Source organism: Harpegnathos saltator, unplaced genomic scaffold (genome assembly GCF_003227715.2).
Source record: "Harpegnathos saltator strain DR-91 unplaced genomic scaffold, Hsal_v8.6 scaffold213, whole genome shotgun sequence".
Classification (NCBI taxonomy): Eukaryota; Metazoa; Arthropoda; class Insecta; order Hymenoptera; family Formicidae; genus Harpegnathos; species Harpegnathos saltator.
The window spans coordinates 1470873-1495183 of NW_020229999.1; the positions used below are offsets into that span (position 1 = coordinate 1470873).

The 24311-nt window shown below is 47.1% G+C and overlaps 1 protein-coding gene across 5 annotated transcripts in view; it reads right to left on the reverse strand.

Annotated features, from left to right (window-relative positions):
- The window catches only part of LOC105192666 (uncharacterized), a 36668-nt gene that overhangs the window by 5803 nt on the left and 6554 nt on the right, over nucleotides 1–24311 (reverse strand). For 2 of the 5 annotated variants that reach the window (XM_019840160.2, XM_025298299.1), the window contains exons 2-3: nucleotides 12225–12868; nucleotides 8451–8650 (exon numbers count right to left, since the gene is read on the reverse strand). In XM_019840160.2, the coding sequence (XP_019695719.2) occupies nucleotides 8451–8650; nucleotides 12225–12363 (339 nt within the window). In that variant the 5' untranslated portion in view covers nucleotides 12364–12868. The remainder of the gene's footprint in view (nucleotides 1–8450; nucleotides 8651–12224; nucleotides 12869–24311) is intronic. The other 3 variants (XM_025298302.1, XM_025298301.1, XM_025298300.1) reach the window with 3 other exon arrangements.

Consider the following 24311-nt stretch of genomic DNA (forward strand, 5'->3'; position numbering starts at 1 on the left):
AACTGTGTACGCGCGCGCGCAAAGCTGACACGATCAATGCTTCCGCTTTGTGGCAGACCGAAATCGCAGAAGCGAAATAGGCTATGTTATTCTATTGAATTCTATTATATCAGGCGGCGTGGGTGGAGATTGCTTTACGAGATTCCTCCCGAGAAACGCAAATAGGAGACGCTTAAAGCTTCACGTCGTCCGACGTGCTACTTCGTAGCTCGTCGAAGCGTTGCACCAACGAGCGTGCATCCGGTAACTGTCGCTATGCAACGTTCATTGTGAATCGCGAGTATGTTATTCCGGACACCGAGTGAGGTGATATCGCGCGGTGCGTTCTATAAGAAGCGACGGGCGCTGCATCTCCCGAGATTACTGTGAGCGGGACTCCACCGGTTTCCTTGCAAGAGTAAAGATGATGCTGCGTTTACATGCATTATGCAAAAGCGGACGGAAAGGCAAGATGCTCCGGGATGCTCCTCTCAATTTAAGGTCTCTTTCTCCCTCCCCTTGCCTCTCTCTTACTCTCTCTCTCTCTCTCTCTCTCTCTCTCTCTCTCTCTCTCTCTCTCTCTCTCTCTCTCTCTCTCTCTCTCCCTCTCCCTCCCTCTCTCTCTCTCGCAATCTTGCATCGTGAAGGTAATATAGGGTGAAGCTTGTAGAAGCAACGAAGCAAATTGCGTTGATTGATACGATCAGAAGTAAAATTACAAACGCAAAGGGCATCCCGTGCGAGCCTCGCCTCCGTACTTTCGCGATCGATCAGCAGGCTGCGATCTCTCTTTTTCCGCGTGGTCCATAGCGGAACGGTTCGAGGAGCGGAACTAATTACTCAACCGCCCGAGTTATACGACTGGATACTCGCGGCGAATTCCCACGATCCTAATTATTGGGGAATGTTCGGCGAGTGTAGCGGCGAAACCGTCCGATCGTGAGTGGAACAGCACACACATCCGGGACCCGTTAAATATCTTCGCCAATTTATCTGTGACTCGACAAGTGACTCGTCGTCATTAAGCTCGTTCGTGATTTTCGTGACTTGTTTCGTTCTTCACGGCGAATATGTCTCGTCGAAGGAAACGACGTCAGCGGTACGAGAGAACGATCATTGTCGCTGTGCGTAATTCGGTCTCTTTGCGCCCGACGGATCGGGAATCGAGGAGGACCGAATGTACTTCTCTATGTGCGTGCGTGTTTCATTTTTCTGGATAATCAGTCGCATTAAAAAATGATTTTTGGCCAATAAGAGTCGCGCGGACGGTAAGGAAATTTTTTTGAAGGGTTTTAGTTTTTTTAAGGATTTTTTTTAAGGGAGGATAATAATGTCGATGATTTTTCGATAATATTTATAATCATACTCTCTGGTATTCCAGCTTTTAATCATTAGCTTGTCATTTTTTCGCACCGTTTTTCGAAACGAATTGCTTAGAATTACCTTCGACTGGTGTGTGTATGATCAACGATCAGCGAGCTCTATTCCATTTTCATCCTCTTCCTCTTTTCCTTTTACTTTAGCACAACACGCCGGAGCAATTCGATAGGAAGGCGCTTGCGCGAAATTGACTCGCTCGACTGCGAGAAATCGGAAAATCGCGAGCGAGCCGACAGCATATTTTCCTTGCAGCTTCCTCATCAATCGCGAGAACCACGCGGTACAACGATATATATCGCTTAACGCCGCAGCATCGAATCGTACGATGCCGAAGAACGCGAATCACCGGGCAATACCCCGAGACGGCATATTTCCCATAGACGAAAGCTCATGTAATATGCGCTATGCAAATACTACGTTAACACTTTGCTAGAACAATGTATAACTGTATGAAGCGCGCACCGCTTGGTAATGATGGAATGCATGTTCCGTGTGCGAGCATACGCAAATTAACATAGCTCTGCATTATACAGACATTGCCTCGAATAGCCGATGTAATATCGCTTGTCATCTGCAACTATTAAGTGTCGCAACCATTAATATAACTTTATACATATATTAAAGCCCTCGACGTAATATATTATCATCAACGAGGGGTTAAATCTGTAAGTGGATACTAAAATCCAGGTAGTTGAAAGTTATTCGGAAAGTTACGAGGAAGAGGGAAATATCCTTCGCCACTTTTGACGAAATCTGAATACGTCTGTCTAAAGATGTAAGAGACATAAATAATCATTTGAAGCGCTGATTTGACACAGCTATTTAATATTGTTAATAAGTACTGTGAGAACTGTGCGATATCTGAGAAAATGGAATTTTATGATTTGGTGTATTTTAAAACACAACGCATTTAGATTCAGCGTACCCGTTCGTCTTCCATTGTTATTTCAACAATAATTGAACTTTTTTTGTAAGAGTACAAGATGAGGAATATTTTACGCGAAATTCAGCCGTGATAAAATTATTTGCTGATATCGTATTTATGAAGAATACGAGTTGCGGACGCAGCACTATTAGTAGATTCAGACGTGCGCGGCCAGACGGGCGCAGAAATGACACAAAGCGTCTTCGACTACTTACTCCGCGGCGTTTACGATCCATATCTCACGAGTGATGTCTCACAAAATACTTTTATTGTGCAGAAGATAAACATAACGCACCGTGTGTTAATATACATCCTCGCACGTTTAGAAATTGAAGCAATCTTTCGAAAGCAATCCCATATATTTGTTCGGGAGTAAAATAACTTTAAAGTCGTGAGATGCCTAACAAAATATTTTGCATAGAAATTATATAATATTTAAGGTGCGCTCTATCGGTGTGCGCGCGTGATATAACATTACGTCGAGAACTGAAAACTCTCGCTTAGGTAAAAAGTAAATAGTAAAAGATAAATAAACGAGCGACCACATTGTTCCACCGAAAATCCGAGTCCGTGAATTAGAAAGTAAAATTAAGCGAGAGGACTCGCAGCCGTCGAATTTCGCAAATCGTAGATCTGTGAATTCTCACGTCCAACCCGCGCCGCGGTTCACTCGATCATCGTTTGCGCTGCTTGGAATATGCATGATAGAGATCCTCGGCAAAGTATTAATATGCAAGTCCTCCCCCCTCTCTCTCTCTCTCTCTCTCTCTCTCTCTCTGTGCGCAGTTCCGCAACGCGGGTCGTCTCTCAAGACTCCAACCGAGGTCAGGAATTGCCTGTAATCCTTTGGAAGCTCGCCGCGAGCACACTGACCGGACGATTTAGGAAAACAATGGCAAACGCTCATGGCGGCCGATTGCAAATGAGCGATTAATTTCCCTTTGAGAATATTGAATCCGGCGTCCTCGAGGCTTTCCTGTGGGACTCGCCTCGCGGATTTGCCGGATCCTCGCGCTTAAAGTGAAAGCTACCCGCGAAAGGTCCCAGGGAGGATCCCCGACGATCGCGTCGTCTCGCTCGGGGCCGTGACCCCTTGTAACTACATCACAGGTCGAGAGTTATCGTTAATGGAGAACACTCGCGACGATAGTTTGCGAACAGCGCGCGGTTCGATCGAATCACGCCAAGTGTCTCGCGCCAACTATCCGTCTACGTAGTTACATTAGGAAACAACCGGTCGGGCCAAGTGGTGACCTGCGAGCGAGCGAGCGAGAGAGCGAGCGAAGTGATGTCTTAGTCCTTTTAGATTTTCCGCGATGCATTACGTCAGCGCGACTAATTAATGTCTCCGCTGTGTTATTAGGCACGCTGGTCGAAACCAATATTTATTTTATCGAGAATTTCGAGTGGGTCTCTGCGATCTGATTTCATTGTTTGATGAAGTGATGTCCGTTGAAATATTGATTTCGGTACAATCATTTGTAAATATCAAACAATAAGAGTAGCTTCAAGGGAGATAGAGAGAGAGAAAGAGAGAAAAAGGGAGAAAGAGAAAAAGAGAGACAGAGAGAGAGAGAGAGAGAGAGAGAGAGAGAGAGAGAGAGAGAGAGAGAAAAGTGTTTATTTCTATCTTAAGAGAGGTCTTTCAAGAACGTTAAAGAAAATTATATATATATATTATTTAATTATATATATGTATATAAATGTAAGAGCATAAGAGTAAATACGTTAAATTACATATTTTCTTTTCTCTTTTCTGTCCAACATAACATGCAAGTAAAATATGAACAGTTACTTGAATGAGCAGGTTTACAATAATTAGATGAGTTTTATAAGCTATAAATTTAATTAAATTCACTGCCAACTTGCTGACGATACGAATATTTTAACTTTCTTAATTCGAAATTATAGCACATAGTTGTAGATTAATTAAAAAGATTTAAAGGATTCCATAATTATAACGGTGGCAATTTAAATGGCAAAACACACTCAACGAATCATTAGTTGCTCAATCTTTTAAACTATCCAGAAAGAGAGAGAGAGAGAGAGAGAGAGAGAGAATTTATCATCTCCGATTTCACATAGAGCCCCATCGCAGCGAACCGCGTTAATTTTAAGGGATGCGCGGAGATGCGAACGGAATCGAAGTCGGGATCGTGTGTTTGATACGGTGGTTTCGCGATGCAATCCGCGAAAATCGAACGTTTCCGCGATTGAATCACCATCGACGTAGAAATACATATTGGCGAACGGCGATTTCTATCTGAAAATAATTGCTCGCAGGCCGGCGGCGTCGCGAGAGCGTATCCGTATCCGGAGTATCACGATCAAGTGCACGTGCACGCCCCTCCCCTCCTGCTTCTGTCCCTCCCATGCCACGCTTGGTAACATGTGTCGGACGCGAAAAAGGGCAAAAAAGTGCACAAACATTTAATATATCTTTTAGCATCCCGTTCTATAACAAAACCCGGTTATTCTTCCCGTTGTTTTTTATAATATTTGATAGTGCTTAATTAGTAGGACAAATGATATCGACGTCGGTGCACCGCACGGGTATCCGTGTACGTTACACGTGTTCCATCGGAAAAAAATTTTCGCGAGAGCAAAATGAACGACGACTCATTCGACAGGTCACGCGCGACGAAACGCGATCTGCCATCGCGCGAGTCCCGCCAATTTCGCCCATTTCATCGGACGCTTCCCATTCGCATCGTGATTTGTATTCCTTTGTGCTGTTAAATCCAACGCGTGTGTGCATGCGTGTGTGTATGACTGACACCGCGCGATACTCGCCGCGCCCTGCGCGCAAAAAGCCGATTCCAGACGCGGCGCATTGTTCATTCATCGAATTTTCCCAGCGCTGCGTGTCGAGTGACACAAAGTCCAGCCCGCCGACTCAATGTATAATAATCGTATTTTAAAATAAAATACAAAAAGTATATATATATATATATCTCTCTTTCTCTCTTTCTCGGCGCCCGACTAGATCCGACTAGATAGACTAGATTTCCCGAGCTAGAAATTTGGCGAATGCGATTCCCGCGCGGCCTCAGAGTGACTCGATTCGCGGAGCGAAACTTTATTTTACGCGCTTTCCCGCCACCGGCGTATCTCGCTCGCGCGGAGATACTCGTCGCGCTCGTGTTCCCGCGGAATGCGGTCGCCGGTTCGTAAAAGCGACTGGGAACACGTTCACATGCCGCTGAGCGCGTCCGTTATGCCGTTAACTAGCGGCGCGATCGATCGCGGGCAAAAGATCGCGTAATTCCCGGATGCTTTCGCTGATAAATCGCTCCATGTTTGTCTGCCTTTTGTACGGCCGAATCATGAAATATCTGCAGTCATACGAGCGAGGCCAGCGCGCGTTCACGCGCCGCACAATCGTAACAAACGCGCCGCTCTAAATCTCCGCTTGTATCTCGCGCTTACCGCCATAAATAATGAACGAGCCCGTGCGAGTGCATTTGGCGGTTAGCTGGAACGACGAGATTTGAGAACTGCCGGAGAGCGCGCACTCGCGATCGCGTGTCCGGAACAACATGAATGGGCAGTATCGACAGATTTGACTTACTGAATATGCATTGGATTCGGGAAAATAGCACGGTCGCCTGAGCAACAGCGGCGCAGCAGGATCATCGCAAGGTCGCGATGAATACGAGTGAATTTCTGGCGCTTACAAGCGAAGCCGGAGGAGCCAAGCGAGGATCTTATCGCGTACGTGACTCGCCTCTCGCGCGTACAGAAGATAAATTTTTAAAGCGCTCGTAGGCTCCTGGCTTGTTTACACGCGGTCGACGTGATGAGTGCGCGAGGCAACCTCAGTCGAGTTAAGACCACGTCCGTCGGCTGCGATCTTACGAACGGACGATCGATCGATCGCGAGGTATTCCTTTCGCAGGGAGCTATTAAAAGTCCCACAGTTGCGTTATTTCTTCCGATATCCGCCCGCGGTTTACATTCGCCGGACACGGAACATTCTATATACAGGGTGTCCGACGGTAATGTATACAACTGTCACGTGCACTGATAGATCGGTCGAGCACTGGTCGAGAAAATACCCCACGATTTTGCGAGCAACCATTGCGAGTAACATTTCGGGTTATTAATTAAAGAAGATCGATCGATGCGCGATATTCGCCGTTCGCTTATCAGCGGCGAGCGAAGGCCGCAGTAACGTCCTTTCCCGTGGAGTTTCACCTAATCTACAGCCCGACTAGAAATTTTGATCAGGTCCTAACATTCATCACCTAACATTGATAAGGATCTAATAAAGTGAATGAAAGGTAATCCTAAGTAAGTCACTCCTTGTAATGTCCTAACGACAAATGAGTAAGAAAGACCTTTATAAGGTTATAATGATTGGGACACATTAGGGATCCACATTAGGATCTTAATGTACCAATCTAGTATATGATATGGTTCAATGAATCAGGTCCTTGTCGGGATCTTATCCATTGTACTTGATATGATTTGCATTATCAAGTTTTAACAAAACAATTTTTGGATGTCATTTCCAAATATAAAGATGTTTGCATTGAAAAAACACTTTAGATCACTTGAATATATTTGTAAAATGCTATAGAAACTATCCTTCTTTTAGCAGTCAATAAATAGTTGTAAAATTAACGTGACATGTAACTTTTCTCTTTAACACTACCTTATGTCTTGTCACCTTGTGATACTTTATGATCTTATGATATTCATTTGATGTTTCTTTTCCGAAACATTTTACAAGTATGCTCGAGCGATCTAAAATATTATTTTATGCAAATATCTTTTTATTTGGAAATGACATGAAAGAATTCTCAGTGTGTCATTTCTTATTTCTAATGTCATCATCCAATATAGCCGTGGCGAGTAATCAGGAGCCATAATTTGAAGAAAAGAAAAAACGTAATAAGGATTCCATAAGGTAACTTAATAAGGACCTGACTATGAATCCTTACTAAGGTCCTGATATTCACGCTGCGTTACATGACTTACTAGGACCCGATAGTATTACCTTTTTGGGACCTGATGTCCGTATGAGGTTAACCTGATCGGAACCATGGGATAAATTTCTAGTCGAGAAGCACACGTCCATCCATTCGCCACGAGATTCAGCAATCTTCTTCCACTAATGACTCGAAATTTCACTTGGTTGTTCGCGAAATGGAATGAAGAGCTCCTCGGTTTTAGTTTGGTTTCACCTACATGCAGCCGAGGGTTGTATACGTTATAGTCGGACACTCTGTGTAAAGTATGAGAGCATTTCAGGTATGTGTGTGTGTGTGTGTGTGTGTACCTCTGCCGGGCTTGTGATGCTTATTACAGTCTCTCTGGAGCTTGCGAATCTCCTCCTCCTCCAACGGACGGTCGATCAGTCGGTCGGCCGACTGTTTGTTGGTTTAACGTGCCGAGCGGTGACGTGCCTCTCTCGGCGGCGGTACGCAACGTGCTAACGCTCGCCGTTATTTCAGTAATTATACGGCAAATAATCAGCAAGTGAACAATCTCGGCGCACGCGCTGCCGCATGCGCATATATATTCCGTATAATCGCCATATGTATTATATATATTCGGAAATTTAATCCCCATCGTGCTAATTGCAAGATTCATATCCGCATCAAATCCTCCGGTAGCTGTGATTGCGCCCAGGAGGCGGGGGAAGAACAAGGGATGGGAAGTTGGCGAGGTCCAATTCAATTACGAACGTACCGCGACATTAATACATCGGCGGGGGATCGCCGACGCGAGAAACGAAATGCGCGCACTAATTCGTGAAACGAACAAACGCGCGTTTGTTCCGCTTCCTCGATCCCGAGCGTCGCGTGCTCGTTATATATGCATATTTACTAGTCGAAAGACGAAACTACCACGATTCGCTCGCACGATCGATCCGCGATACGATCGGCCGCGGATTGCGTTCTGCGTGGGAATCTCGCTCGGAATTCGAAACAACACGATATCACGCGATCGTCCACCTCCGGTTCCTCCCGCGCGCGCGCGGGTCCGCACAAATCACACGGATTATGCTAATCCGACGATACACCGCATTCCTCCGCGGTGTGTGTGTGTGTGTGTATGTGTACGCGACACAGCCGCGGGCATTATGCGCGTTAATCAATTACGACGAGTAGTCGCAGGGGCGAAATGCGAACGCGAGTCGCGGCGAGCCGGGGCTTACCTGGAGCGGATTCGGATCGACCAGGCTGCAGCTCTGCTGCCGGTGTTGCTGCTGAAATTTCGGCTGGTACGGCTCGAGCATGCGGATCTTGCCCCACCGGTTAAAGAACAAAGCGATGGCGGCCACCCACAGCACCAACACGAGCATGACGATCAAGGCCTCCTCGGCGCGAACCACCACCGCACCTGTTCCTGCAACCCCTGGCCGAAGCCGCAGGCATTTTTATTGCTGCGGAAAACGGAGCGACGCGGACACGTCCGCGGAGCGTCCTCGGCGCGATTCTTTCGGAAGGGTAATTACCGCTGTGAAAGGAAGGAAGAAGGAGATTGATGAACGTCATGGACATTGAGCCAGCGTTTTAACGACTCGCGGCGCGAGCGACCCGTCGTATCTTTCCAGTCGATCCGTCCAAATTCGGTTGTTCGTATCGCGTAATGTACTTCGATACTTCGATATTTCACTAACACATTTTTGTGGTAATGTTTATAACGAGTGTAGTGTAGTTAACGAATTAAAAATTGATTTGTAAAATTGACTTTAAACATTTTCTCTCTCTTGATATATCATCGTAGTCTTGATTAAATGAAGATTACTTTATTAAATAAAGAAATCAATGTATTTTATTTTGACAGAAAAAAATCAATAAGTTTCCTTTCCTTTCTTTCTCTCTAAGTTAAAATGAAGCGTCAATTCTGCTTAAGAAAGAATAAAATGTCAATAAAAAATATCAATAAAATACCAATATAGGAATCAATAAAATGTCAATTAAGCTGTTAACCGCTGCAAATATTGCGGTTGGAACCGCTGAAAAGAGAAGCCCGGAAGAACTAAAATATGGTCCGACGAAGTTCGATGGGTATAGGGAGGGTTAAAACTGAAACAATGACAGCGCTAATGTATAATCCAAAATTTCCACACACGTTCCTTTGTTCGGTGAGCTAATTGCAATTATAATTAGGTCAACCCTGCGGGCTAACGGCAACGTGCTAACGGAAGAAAACCAGCCGGGGAAACATCAAGCTCACCTTGCAACGCCAGGATGTTCGATGTTCGTTCAAACGTGAAGCTTTGTTGGCGATTCTACAATGACCCTAACAACGCTCCGTAAGTAGTACTCGTACGTTCACATGGCAAACGATCAAACTGATAAATTGATATCTCGGTTCGCTCGCCAACAGAGTTGACCCTCTCAAGAGGGGGAGAATTCTACGTCGCGAGCTATCACGTAGAAAATCAGAACGAAAGGGGAGATTCCGCGCGTTCATAATACCGGCATACTTGTCCCGGCATCCGCGCAAGCTATGCAAGAGAGACACGGAGAGAGAGAGAGAGAAAGAGAGAGAGAGAGAGAGAGAGAGAGAGAAAGAGAGAGAAAGAGAGAGAGAGAGAGAGAGAGAAATTTGAGATGCAACGAAATCCTCTATGTATATATAATCCGTATATACCTACTCTAAATTTCTTCCCTGCGCTCCTCGTCTCGAGCGGGCCGGAAATTTTCACGCGTTCTCGCAACTTCGCGCACTTCAAAGAACTTTCAGTTTAATTAAAGTAACTTCGGTTAGGTCAACTTGGAAAAAAGGAAGCCGAGAACGGATGAAAGAGGGAAAAAACGACTGCCGCGGGAGCCAGCTGATCGCTATAGTTCCCCCCTCCGCGACACGAGAGAGCACGCATACTGATGCCGGATCCCCCGCGCGATTTTGCCGAGTTCATGGAATTTTTCACTTGATGTGTTTGCGACTCAAGCGGCCGATTACGCGATCGGTCTTCGCCGAGCGACGATTTCTCATCGCGAACCCTCGGGCGGCTCGGAGTCCTCGTAGAATTCGACGAGCGCACGCACGTACGGCCACGCGTATGTCAGCAAAACGGATAAGCGACGGCAGCGAAACGCGCTCAAACTACATATATCGCATTAACGTCCGCCGCAGTTAACGAAAAGCCGACGCTCGGGGAAGTGCGCAAGCCGGGGGCGCGCGCGGGGGCCGCGCGGTAATCAATTATTTAACTTCCCATCTTCGTACTGACGCGCGCGCGTTACGCATATTCGCCATTCGGAGCGTTATTCGGTTAAGGGTGATTTACACGATGCTGCTGTTACTCGTTTCCAGCAAGCTTCTTAAGTCGCCAGCAAATTCGCTGGTGAGAAACTTCTTCTAGACGCTCGATTTTTATTCACTAGCGTCTAAAATTTGGAAGACGCAGCGCGTCTATTAGTCGCTATGGCAAAGTTGAACATGTCCAACTTTTACCGCTCGCGTCAAGCGACATTAAACTGTCTTTTTTCTGCATAAGCGGATGCACCTTTTTCAAAAGTTCTTCATATTTCTCGCACGTTAACCGCAATACTTTACGGTATGCAGTTGGATCCTCTAATGCCAATTCTTTGGAAAAGATTATTTGACGCACTATGAGTTAATCTTCTACCTATCCACTTATACGTACCCACATTCTTTTTTTTTTTTATTTTGTTTACTGAGCCACGAATTTCTGTTTGAAGAGCTCGTGCACAAAGCACGATAGCAGCTTGAACTATGTCCTAATTCCTTGACGCCATGATCCTTTTAACTGACCGTTTCCACAAAATTTCCCTTAAAACGTTAGCAACTAAACGCTGTTTATCAGCATCGTGTAAATGCTCCAACGCTAGCGACTTTGTCAGCCACTCTCTCAAAGTGCATCAGTGAAACTCACTGTCGATCAGCGATTATGCACTGATTGTCAGTGCATGCTAAATATACCACTGAATTGTTCAGTGGTGATCACTGATTCACTTTGAGAGAGCAGAAATTCGCTCTAGGAAAGCGAGAAGCTGCGGCGACGAAAGAAGCCAGCGTCAAGTGTCAAAAGTAGCATCGTGTAAATCACCCTTTAGCGTTACGCGCGTTTACCTTCGAAGCCGGCGTCATTCGCCTTGCGTTATGCGCTTTTGTCAGGGGGCCGCGTTACTCAGTCGGCGAGAGGCCTTCGCGGCGCATCGAATAATCGCCGGGCGAATTGAATCGGTTGATGAACGACGGTCGAATTGAATCGACACGACGCGTGGCTGTGAAAGAAAAATGAGAAGAGCGAGAAGAAGAACGGAGAGGGATAAACACATCGGGAGATGTGCGGAGCGACTCCCACGGGTCGTTTGTATCAGTTTGCCGCGATAGGGACGGGGCAATCATGATGAGTCGCGTCAAAAATTCACATCGTGGGAGAACACGCGGCCGAGGATCCTTTCGTCCTCGCGGGATCCCCGAGATGTCGAAAGTAACGTGGGAGAATGCGCGATCAATGTTTCAGGGAACTCGTCGAGCTTCTCGCCGTATATTTCCCCCCGGTGCGGCGGTCGCGTTCCTTTTCTTCTTCTGCTTCTCTTTCTTCTTTTTTCCTCCCCGCTGAGCTGCGGCTTATCGCGAACTGGATCGCGAATAAACGCCGCTCGCGCGAAGACGGATGCTGCCGGCTGACAAATGTGACTTTATTTTAACGCGACTTTTCAGGGTGCCGCGCGGGAGACCAGAGCGAACTCGCTTCTTTCTTCAGTTATCGAGCAGCGCGGCGACGGATTAGCGAAATAAATTGACCTCGTCCGCTCATGAGCACGAGGTGAGGAACGAGTAGCGTTTCGTGAGGTCGGGACCCGCGGTTCTTTGTCCGGATATTCCTCGACATTTTCATATCTTGTATTTTAGCAGATTGGACAGGGAGGATATTGCGAAACACGACGGGAACGAGAATAAGGAGGATTACGGTCTTCCCGAGACAATATGAAACTGTTAGACTCACCATCGGGAAAGGTGGAATTGAGTTCGCTGGTGGGCACCAATTCCGATGACATGGAGCCGCCGATGACAGCATCCGGTGCTTCCTCGAGCACCACCTCGATTTTTGTCACGTCGTCTGTAAGCGAGCATTCAGAGGGCATCACGGGATTTCTAGCGGGACTCTCGTTAGGCTTTCGGATTCTGCCATCGTTAGGTATCTCGAGGAAATAATTAAAGAAAGTTTCAGGGAATTATGGTCGGATATTTTTGTCTACGGTCTTTTCCAAATCGTGTTTCTTTTGTCTCGTGTTTTTTTACTTCACGTCTAATTTATTCTTTTCCTCCGGCTGGGAATCGGCTGTGCTAATTTTCATTAGTCTCCTGGTCCTCTCTTCTCCACCGAGTCTCATCTGTTTCTTTCTCAGTCCCGATAGTGTGCGCTAATTTCTCGAAAAAAAGTCAGGCCAATCGTGTGATATTTATTTAGCGTCTACCTGCTTATCTACCTATCTGTTTATCTATTGCCTTGTTATAGCTTCTTTTATGAGTATGCACGCGTACCACTTCCATTGGCGTCGTGATGTTTGCTCGGTGAGATCGTAACATGCCGATGTCTTCTAGGTCGATCGCTTCCCTCCACAATGAGAACTTCACTGCCGTAACAACCTGTAATCCGAAGAACGAGTGTGCACGTTAATGAACGGCGTCTTGTAATTAAAATCACGTTATGAATTTCACTTTGTTGCGATCGATTTATCGCGATCGAAGCACCCGGCATTATGAGAATCGCTCGTTTTATCGGCAATTCGCCGGTGTCCCGCCAGGGAAGAATCCGGTCTCTCCCGACGGAGAACGGTCGAGGATGCTCTTGCTCCTGGTGAAGGATTTCACTTCGACGGGGCGGATCCCGCAGAGCGCTATTATTCCGACGGGTGGATCTGCGTAAGAAAAATGTCGCGCTCTGCGTCCGCGCGCGGGACAGCAATGACAAACGCATGCATCTCTCGTAGGACGAAGCAGCGAAAGGGGGAAAGTAAAAAAGGAAGGGGAAAAAGCGAATAAAGGCCGGTGGCGCTGAAAATGCCTCTCCCGGCTCGCGCATCGCTCGCTCTCATACATTATTCAGAGAGCCGTGCGCTCGACTATGTTTGATAAATATCGGTTACGCTTCTTCGGTCACCGTTTTCGCGATACAGCCGCGATGGCCGCTGCGACGCGACATTCGTTTGCACTTTTCGTGTATGCAGTTTCGACGTTTTCGAGCTCGCCGCCAAATCTCTCTCTCTCTCCCTCTCTCTCTCTCTCTCCCTCCCATTCTCTTTCCCGATTACTGGCACCCTTGGCCGATACATCCAGACCCGCGCGAATTTGCTCGCCCTGCCTTTGTCTCCTCACCTTTTTGTTTTCTTTCGCCACCGGTGGTACATAAATCATCGTATTCGCGAACTTGACTTATTAAACGTCAATGACACGCGATTAAAGAATCATCGATCATTCGCGAAGCCTCGTCGGCCGCGTTCGCTCTCGCCCTGCGTCGACCCTGAAATTATCATGCCGGTCACGCATAGGCCTCGCGAATATTTCTCAGGCGTGCGTCGTTAATAATGAAAAAGCGGACCTATATCGACCGCGGGAATGTACACCTGTGTATAATGAACGCAGTGAATATGACCGCATCCGGATGCCATGATGCATCATTAAAGTACTATTAAGGGTATTTTCGTAAAAAAGGAGGACTCACGACCGACGTATATCCTTGGAAGGATACTATTAAACGACATTATAGCCCCGGTCGCGCCGGAGGGACCGTCGTGGGATTTTCAGCCCCTCGACGACTCCCCCCATCGACGATGACGTGCTCGCCGGCGAAAGAATCTTCGACAAATCCCGAGAAGTCTCGTGTTTCAGTCTTCACGGTGACTCGCTTAGCGCTAAAAGCCCCGCCAGACAGTGGATAAAGCGCGAAAAATGCGCGGGCAATTACATCTCGGGATTCCCCTCTGCCGTTCTCCCCCTCATCTCGCGACTCGTCATGCTGTTTCGTTTGTTTTGCCGTAGACGGAAGAGACGAGATGATCGCGCGTGTCGCGCCTAAACGAAGCGCGAAATTGAAGGCAGCCGCGAGTCTAACATTTCTTGTCTCTCTCTCTCTCTCTCTTTCTTATCGTCGTGCTTGCCGGTGAAGAGACGAAGAAAAGGGAGAAGAGGGAAAAGCAGCAACCTTGAAATGATGAAGTGCCGGGACGAAGAAGAATCCCCGCCGACAAGATTAACCCCGGGGTTGTCCGCACGTTATCGGTATCTCGGCTTTTTATCGCCGCTCTTCGCTGAAATGTTCGCGTAACAGCGTGACTGGCGCGCACGGACGGCGCTTTGTCGTCGCAACGTTACGTTATTTCCAGGCTTCGTGACTACGATGCAACTTTTTTCCGCCCGCCTTGGAGCAACGAGGGAGGAGGCGGAGAGAAGGAGCGAATGTCATTTGCTTTGATTGAAAATGGCCGGCGCCATTAGGCAAATTTATTATGTGCTGAAAGCAGCTCGATTTCATTATGTAAAGACACTCAGCGTGACGCAAGCCGCTTAGATAACAGATAATAAGCAAGGCCGTGCGCGCACGCTATCGAGGAGGGAGCGCGTTCGCGATGGATTCGAGTGTCTCCAAACAAGCCCCCTCTCTGGAGCCGCTTCCTAATTAACACGTTGATCGATACACGGCGTGAAATCAACGCTACGAGCGGCCACGAAGCACGATCGTAATCTTTGAGCGCCGTATCGACCGTATATTTTTATACCCCGATATCCGCTTCGCAGTAACGTCGGCGCTTCTTCGCCGTTGCTCGGGGGCGTCCTCCGCGCGAAGACTTCGCGTTTATTAGGGAGATGAGGGCCCCAAGGCTACGGGGAATCTCGGCGCGTAGACTATGCGCCTCGCCATCGCCGTCGAATGCGTGCAATAAAGTGTTACACGCGATAAAGTGCCGCATAAAGCAGCGTTAAGCTGCCTCAGTCCCTTAATCGGCGGGTAGTTGCTTTCGCGAGCTCGGTGAACGGATGCTTCTTTATTTTACTAGACGGCAGGATGGCAGGAAAGAAGGAAGGAAGGAAGGAAGAAAGGACGTAAAGAGGCGGAGGCTGAACAATGGCGCTTGAGGAGAATGTCACCCTTTTTATTGCGGCGTTATATTGTGAATTCTTTCCTATTCCGGCGCGGCGGTGAAGTCTGCGAAGCGCACGGCCGGGCATTTTTAGAAGCGAGGCGATAGGAATTATCGGTCGCTCCGCTCAACGGAGCGGAACGCTTTTTATTTCGCGATGAGACTTTTTGGAAACACATTTCCGCTCAAAATTTCCGAAGCGCGCCCGGCAGGAAGGTCGGCCGGAGGCAGCGAGGGGGCGAACGGCCTCTGCCTTTTGCAGACTTTATTTGTCGAGCGAGGTTAACGCGTTGATCGCCGCGTCGATTTCCTCCGATGATTGTTTCAAAGGTCAGCTAAAATTTGAATAATCAAAGACACGGCGAATAAACGCGATTCGAGAGTGTTAGTTGGTTTCCTCGACTCGCTAGTGGCCGTGTATTTAATTTAATTTGTCAGGTGTAATTGCTGCCTTCTCGCATGCTAATTATTGAGATGTGAAAATGTTGCACACCCGGTCGTTCGAGATCCTTTTATGGCAATCAATATATATTAACTTATTAAATGTCATAATTATTTGATAAATACTTTTGATCAAAGAACCGACCTGTTCCATTTTCTCTGGAGGTCTCAAATTAACTATAGAACTATTTTTATCGAAAAGACAGATATGACTGAAGTTTTTAGCACCGCTGAGAATATAAAAATAATATTGTACATTAATCGAGCACGAGAGATTTTATTCAATAAAAAGTGCTACCCGTCAATGGAACGCTAATGGGTTAAAAGGAGATACAAATATTTATCAGGCTCAATTTAATTTGAGTCTGTCAGAAGTGAAAATCGAACATTTGCATTTTTCGAGAATTTTTTAATTTCTATATTATACGGAGCGCACAATTGGTACAAGTTTTCAAAGTTCAAACGTTTAGGATAAACGAAATCGATCGGTTTAATTCTCGAAAAATGAGCCTCGCAATTGTTGGAGATCCGCATCGTTGTTACGCCATTCGAGCTGATTGCGTTACTCGAGAGCCGACTGCACGTCCATCAAGTAAGTTTCATCCACTTCCAGCGGTTGACAGTGAAGTAGAGTTTGTCGGCGGTTTGTCTCGCTGAAATACGTGACTTTAATTGAGAGACCAAATTGGGTGGGATTTTCGGACGTGACGCGCGACGAGCTAGCAAGAAAGGATCAACCATCAAATATCGAAGTCTAATAAGGTGTTCTGTGGAGGGACCAGTTTGCACGTTACGCTAAGGTTGACGTAAAGTTTGTTCCCATGGCGTGCCTCGGTCACAAGAACACGATGGGAATGCGTCTTGCGGCGAGATACAAACGTTGTTACGTCCCTTGGGAAAAGGCAGATGTTCGGCAACTCCCGCAACTTCCCCTGTTAGGCGGGAACAATTAATGCGCTCTCGGGATTTCCGGAAATCGACACCACGCTACGCGTGAATATGCCGAAATCGACGGAAAGTTCGTCGCAGAAGTCGCGAAAATTGGTACCGGGAGCTCGCTGAAGCTCGTCAGCTTCCCAGCCATGTTTCTTTCCTCGACAGTACGCGCAGAAAAATACATATCGCATATCTTTACAAATTTACATATCCCGCTCGCACCTCTTTCTGTCCACTTTTCAGGCGATCAGCTGATCCCGCGTCCGTAAATTGAATCGTCGTTCGAGCCAACGAAATTATCGACGCACAACAACAAACATTCGAAAGCCCCGTGTAATATATAATATAATAGCACGTTATATGCGCGAATAATTCTTTTAAAGCGTGAGTCATTTGGTCTTTCGTCAAATTTTAATTAGCTCCGTTCTTTGCACTTAGCCCTTAACGCTTCATTTATTTATTGGAATAGTGACATCAAAGCGATGTTTTCTGTGTATGGACGCTTTAACTAGACACAATAACGATTATTCCAGTTAAGTAACACTGAAAGAGAATTAGTTAACTCGTGAGCGGGAGGAGGGAGGGGAGAATAAAGCTGCAGTTTGCGAACGAGATGACGGCGGGCGGGCGAGCGGACGGGCGACGAGCGAAACAAAATTACTTCGAGTTTTCCGACGATGATGTAATAATTAAAGTTGTTATTTCAGTCACAATGTGCGCATTGCGCCATTATATGCCAGAATTATTTGTCTTTATCACGGGAGAAAGAAAAGTTTGTTAAATAACGGCTGACGGTCGCTGGTGACGCGACGTGCTTCACGTATGTTCACAGTTGACAGAGAAAGAGAAAGCAGCAATAAGCGCGATTATAAAAGACACAGAAATTCGCAAAAAAAGATCTCGTAGAGACGAATCTCTCTTTTCGCGATGAAACTTTTTTAATCATGAGGAAGGGAGGAATTTCAAGGGAGATTACGCGATATCGCGTGCTCTCGCTACAGTGTATGTCCGTCGTTAACATATGCCGTTTTCCGACGGCATTTATCGGCGAGCGAGCCGCTCGCTAGAGAGAACGAGAGGGAGGTTTCCCTTTCGCTCTTATAATTACAAATTACTGTCACGACGTTCTCATGTAATACAGCGCGCGCAGGGACGCGTCTGAATGACAACGCCGGGTGGCGACGTGTATACATAAAATTCACATATATAAAATCCACCGATGGATGCACCGGATCGTTTCTCGCGCGGCCCCATTCTTTGGAAACAATACTCGGGGCGAAATATACCCCAGTTCGAAAAAAAGAAAAAAACAATGGACGTCGCTTCTCCGCGTGTAGTCGATTTACGGCTGAAAGTGTCACGCGCTATTCGCGATTTGGTATCTTCCGCTTTTATTTCAGAGATGGACGCGACGTAGAGTCGCTGATTATTAATCGATCCGCTCCGGCTGTAGAGACGGCGATCTATTCTACCCTATCGGACATCTTCCGAAAGATGTCATACCGAAAATATAACACTCCGCTTCCTCGCGTACGATTAATAATGCACACGTCGACGTGCGTTTCCGTGTGTGACATTCGAACTTTCTTCCTTGAGAGCAGCTGGAAGTTCCTCGAACGACGAGGGGAGAGAGAAATCGCGAGGGAGAAACTGCGCCGTCGTATCGCGATTACGTTATCGTTATGTCCACCGCGGCACAGCGTGTATATTTGCGGACGAAGGGGCGGCGATCGCGCAGGAGAGGACGATCCGGGCAGAAACCATCATCGATTCTTCTTTCAATTTCAACAGCAACGCTGGCAGGAGGCAGGAAATGGCAAAGGGAAAGAATCGCGAAGAGCGTCCAGACGAAACAGCGCGCACCGAGCGGAACACATAATTTTCGCGCTATCGCCTCGCTGGTCAACCGGGTCCCGCTTCGAGAGAGGGAAAACTGCCCCTTCGCATTTCGCTTCGTTTCGCTGCGTGAAATGCGTTCTCGATTTTATCGTGCAGCACTCAAACTCCATTTGCGAGGACGACATCATCGAAGACATCTGCGCATCGGCGTTGCGCGAATAAAATTTGAATATCCGATTTTATGTCACGCGGGAATATCACTCGCCAAGGTAGAGAAGTAGAAAGAGGAAGCTTATTTGGGAACTTATTTCGCACCCTGGGAAGCACGTAAAAGTACAACCTTATAGTTCGCGTCATTTATATTAAAATGAATATCATATTTTAAATAAATATTTTAATAGCAGATACTAAAATAGGAGAAGGAGGAGAGCGAGAGAGGGAAAAAGAGGAAGAGACAACGTAAACTTGATATAAACTTAATATCGATCTCGAGATACTCTTTCAGAGAGATATAACTAACGTTTACTCGCGAGATAAGAGAGTCCACAGGGAAGGGGTGGAAGTGGACAAGGCACTTGGGAAGAAGACATCGCGTTGTAACGATGACAATGCACATACATCCAGCCGGCCTCGACTGGCATTGGCGATCTGAAAACGGCCGTTGAAATATCGTCGTCTTGACGGGTACGTCGTTGCGACGTATAGGCGTATAAACGACGACGACTTCGTCTTGCATTTCGAGCTCGCGCGAGTCCCGCCTATTTTTCGCGCGGATCTCTCGTCGCTCGCGAAACCGTGCGAAATCGCCGAATTTTGTCGCGCTTCAGCTGTTTCGCTTTCGGTTTTTCCACGAGCTTCCCTTTTCACTTCTCCACCCCCTCCCCCCTCTCTCTCTCTCTCTCTCTTTCTCTCTCTCTCCCTTTCTCTCGCAACCAGCTTGCCTCATCGTCGAGGCTTCATCGTTCGGCTATAAACGACAACGTTTCCAGAGGACACTCCGCTCTCCGCTAGCCTGTTTTATCGAATGATCTCTCTCGTGTAGGCGTTATCGTCGGTCAAAGCGAAAAGTCGATAGCGTCGAAGGCACATGGAAAACTCACCGCTCTCGTCTACATGCAAATCTTCCGATCGCCCGTTCGTCGGCGCTCAGCATAATTAATCGCGCGCACGGCCGGACCGACGTACAGTCGCTCGTTCGCTCGTTCGATCGTGCCACGCGAGACGTAATGAATCCATTCAACTTTACGTTCACTTAGTCTTCATTGATCGAGAGGGAAAATACGAACGGTCGGCGCCGCGGTCGAGCTCTCTTCCGCGTTATAAGTATCGTGGCACGAGATTGTTTTAGCAAACTCGCTCGCTCTCGCTCTCTCTCTCTCTCTCTTTCTCTCTGTCTCTCTCTCTCGCCTTCTAAATAAAACAAGACACGCTGCCGGCGCGTAGGTTTATTAAAAACTACCGCGCGGTGTACGGGGCGGAGCTTTCTATATATATGCGGCTTCTCGATAAATATGTAATATATTGGACGATTAATGGATACCCGACGCCCGCCGAGAGCGGAGGTGCAAAAAATCACGGCAGCCCTCCGTGGCTCGGAGAGAGAATTATTCTACGTTTAAGGCGGCGAGCTTTTTTTCTATCCAAGAAAGCGACCGGTGAATTAGAGGAGTGGCGGCCTGAGGGACGGAGAGAGGGAGAGTAAGAAAAAGGAGACGGAGACGAAGAAAGTCGCGGTAGACAATAATTGATGGAAACCGATTACGCCTCGGGGTATTTGGAATTTTTTTCTATTTTTTCTTTGTCTTTTCCTTTCTTATCTGCTGTCGCTGCTGGCTGAGCCAGACCTTCGCACCTTAATGACGCAGGGGTTTTCGCGAGAGACTGCGAATGAATACGCGGGATGCGTGACTTCCCGATCGTCGACGTTGAGTAACGGTGGCGTTACATCGACGTCATAATTTCCCGCTCAACGGTGCGACGGTTGTGTACAGTGTGTGTTACGTATTGCATACTTACATACCTTTGAATATTCATGAAATTATAACATTGATGTGATATCATGATGTTGCTAACGTTTACTGGGTTAGCATTAGAACTAGCCGGTGAGCAAGGGAGATTAAATCAGCGTCTTGAAACTTGAAATGCTGCTTTCACGCGTATCTCTCGAACGTTCTCGCTTAATTAATATCTCGAAAATATTTCCAAGCGCAATACGATCTTTTCTAATAGTGCAGAAATATTTTAAACAAGCTACAGTTATTCGCAGCGACGTGGATGCGCCATTGAAAAGTACGCATTGGAAAACGTTACGTGATATTGAATATCACTGAAATATAATGGAATATCGTTGCGCGATACGTCGTATCAACGATTCCTTGCTCACTGAGTAGTTTACACGTGTAAGGCTGCGAAAAAAATCGTAAAACTCTCGAGCCATAGATTGATAAGGCATACACGAGGCTGACTGTATCGCCACGAAGCGTCGGATTGTCGAGGAGAACGAAAGAATAACCGTTCTTCGCGCGTTCACCTTCGGCCGCTGAATAATTTCGACGACGCGACCGACAAGGGCGAAGGGAATCTTCCTCGCGAGACGCTTGTTACACTTGTTGGGGAAAATCAATGCCGGCCGAGCTCAACGTCGGTGTGGAATTTATGGGATACCACGGGTTAATCCGCACCGTTGTAGCCGGAGATAACGAGAACAATGAAGGACGACGAGAATTAGGTCCAGGTCTCCCGAAGAAGAAGATAGCGCGGCGCCGCGGGTGCCGCGCGGTCGTCGAATTTGATTTCTCATTGTAGCGGAAAGAGGCGCAGGACTCGCCTACGAAATCCAGCCTACAAAATTGAGAGCTCATAATTAATTAGCGGAGAGCCGCGCCGCGTCTGCCACGGAACGTTCGATCGGGCCATTAATCACGGGGTTAAACGCGAGGCGATTGGATCTCCAACTTTATTTACCTGCCCCCCCTCCAAACCGCGATATTCTCGTACGTGAAGTATGTATGTAAACGTATGCTTCGGGATTAATATGAGAAGCAACGGCCCGTATATAACGTATATCACGCCATTTTCCTTCCTTCTCGACGCGACAGCCGGCGAAATGTTGCCGGCATAAAATGGAACATTGAACAATATTGACTGTAACATACGTACGTCAGCCGACCGGGCAACGGGGGTTAATAATAGTCACGAGGAAGGTAAAGGTTACAAGGTCTAAAAACGGATGAAATTGAAGGGAAAACGAAAGAGTCGGGCACGTAACGAGTAAACCATTAAGACGGATTCGCCTGCGAATTTAAACAGCGAGCGGCCCTCACGATCCCCCTTTGTCGATTCCCTTTCTCCTCCGTTTGTCATTACGACTCCGTTGGCTCTTCTGAAAACTTCGTTTGTCAAAATAAAGTTTCGCCTTGTCACTCGCGGCGCGTCAAACTTTCTCGCGGCATAAATCGCGGGCGACGTCCCGCATACTCCGCACGATTCGATACGGAGGAGACAGAGAAAGGAAGAACGAGAGAGAGAGAGAGAGAGAGAGAGAGAGAGAGAGAGAGAGAGAGAGAGGGAGGAAGTCAGCGATAAAAATCATGTGCTTTTATGCGCGGCCATTAATGCTAGCAGTATATATAGAGGGAAAATGGAGGTCGACTCGCGAAATACGATGTCGCGAAGTCAGCAATTTCGAAATTCGCTCGTTTGTACCGCCGCGTATATAATTCCTCTGTAAAAAATAACGGAGGACCGATCGCGTGAGAGTTGAAACAATCGCGAAATTCCATCGTTATGACGTTATCACGAAACCGGACAGGCTGACGGATTGGCGTGGTTGTCTCTCAAGGTAGCAGTAGTTACACAAACTTGTTACGAGAAAATGCACTTTTAGTGGCTCCCACTTTAGCGGCGCCTGCCATTCTTCTTCTTTTTGCCGAAGAACACCATTAGCGAATTTGCGACGGCGAGCATACGGTGACTCCTTTGGCATTCGCGAAAACAAACTTGGTGTCCCGCCGAGAAAGAGACGGCGGCAGCTGGCCGCGAATACTCGGAGCGCCGTCTAAGAGCCGATAATTCTTTAAAACTCGTTATATCCGTCACTCTCTCATTCGCGGGGGAAAAGTGGCCGCTCGTTTTATCGTCGCGAATGGCGGATCCAGATCCACCGGCGATAATGCGTCCCCGAGATGACGAAAGATGTCACGCGGTCGGAATGACCGTCGTTTTTATGGAGCTTCAGCAGTTTGAGCGCCCGGCGCTTTTGTCCCCCTCGGGGCGCTTTCGAGAGCCAGTGAAATTTATTTATTCATTCAACGAAAACAAATTCATCTTTCTTGCACGCGAGACGACAGACGGAGACGGGTAATTTCGTAGATTTAGTGAAATCAAAGACGTGTAATTTTGTCGATTTAGTGAAATCAAAGAGCCAGGCTCTCGAGAGCTCGTGAAATTTATTTATTTCTTCAACGGGAACAAATCCTTCATTTTACGCGAGATGAAGTGAAAACATGTCGCAAGGAGTTTCGTTTGATAAAATCAGAGAGCCAGGCTCTTGAGAGCTCGGGCGACGTTTATTTATTTATTTATTCCATAGGAACGATTTTATTGCTTTTTTATTTGAAACAAGGTGAAGATGTGCTGCGAGAAGTTCCGTAGACTCAGTGAAGTCAGCGAGCCACGCTTTTCAAAGCCCGTGACATTTATTTACTCATTCAAAGCTGCAACAGATTTACTTTCGTTTTACGTAAGACGGGATGAAGACATGTTACAAGACGTTTCACAGATTCGCTGAAATCGGTCAGCCTGAATTTGAGGACACGTCAACGACGACGGCGATCCGATCGAATTTCCTTCGAGGGGATCGACGAATGCGCGCAACGCGTTTTCTCCGCGCCTTCGAATTTCGGCGCGAACGAAACGCTAATTTCCCGGGCGCAATGGACGCGCGTGCGTGGGCGCGATGTGTAAAGGTCGACAGCACGTTCGATCATAAGACGCGTGCTGCGCCGGCCATGTAAACAATCGCTCGCGGCATTCATTATTTCGCGGTAATCGATGGACCGCGCCGCGAACGATGGCCGGCGAGGGCGGCGCGTCGCATATCGAAGCAAGGCGTAACGAATTTCGATTATTTATGACGGTTCAATTCGACATGTACGCATTTTTTAATGATTCCCTTACATCGCGGGTAACGATACCCCCCCTCTCTCCCCTAACAAATCGCACGATGAGATTCAAGGGCGAGCACACGACCTAAGAAAATTGTCGCCGGACTGATAATTCATTTCATGGAGGAACTCTTCAAGCTCGCGCGTGTCCGAAAAGGGTGAAAGCTGGGTTCGGAAAGCCGGATTCGTCAAACGACCGTTTCCATTCCCGCCATTCACCCCGCCGATTTTCCAGGATCAACGAGTGGGCGGAAAAATGTATTTGTGGCTGGCCGACACATTCGATATCGAAGTTGCCTTTATGAATCTTACCGCTTGAATGCGATATTATATCCGAACACAATCTCATCGACCGACCACCGATAAAAATTGAAAGAAATTAATTAATCTGTGACAGAGAAAGGGGGAGGTCGTAGCGCGAAGCTTCGTATGAAGCTTTGTCGTATGACAGAGTGATATAATTGACGAACTCGCGATGTATTTATAATAATAATAATAATGAATACAAATAACAAAAATTACGAGATAAAATGAGATAATAAAATGAGGTAAAATGGATGACAACAATGC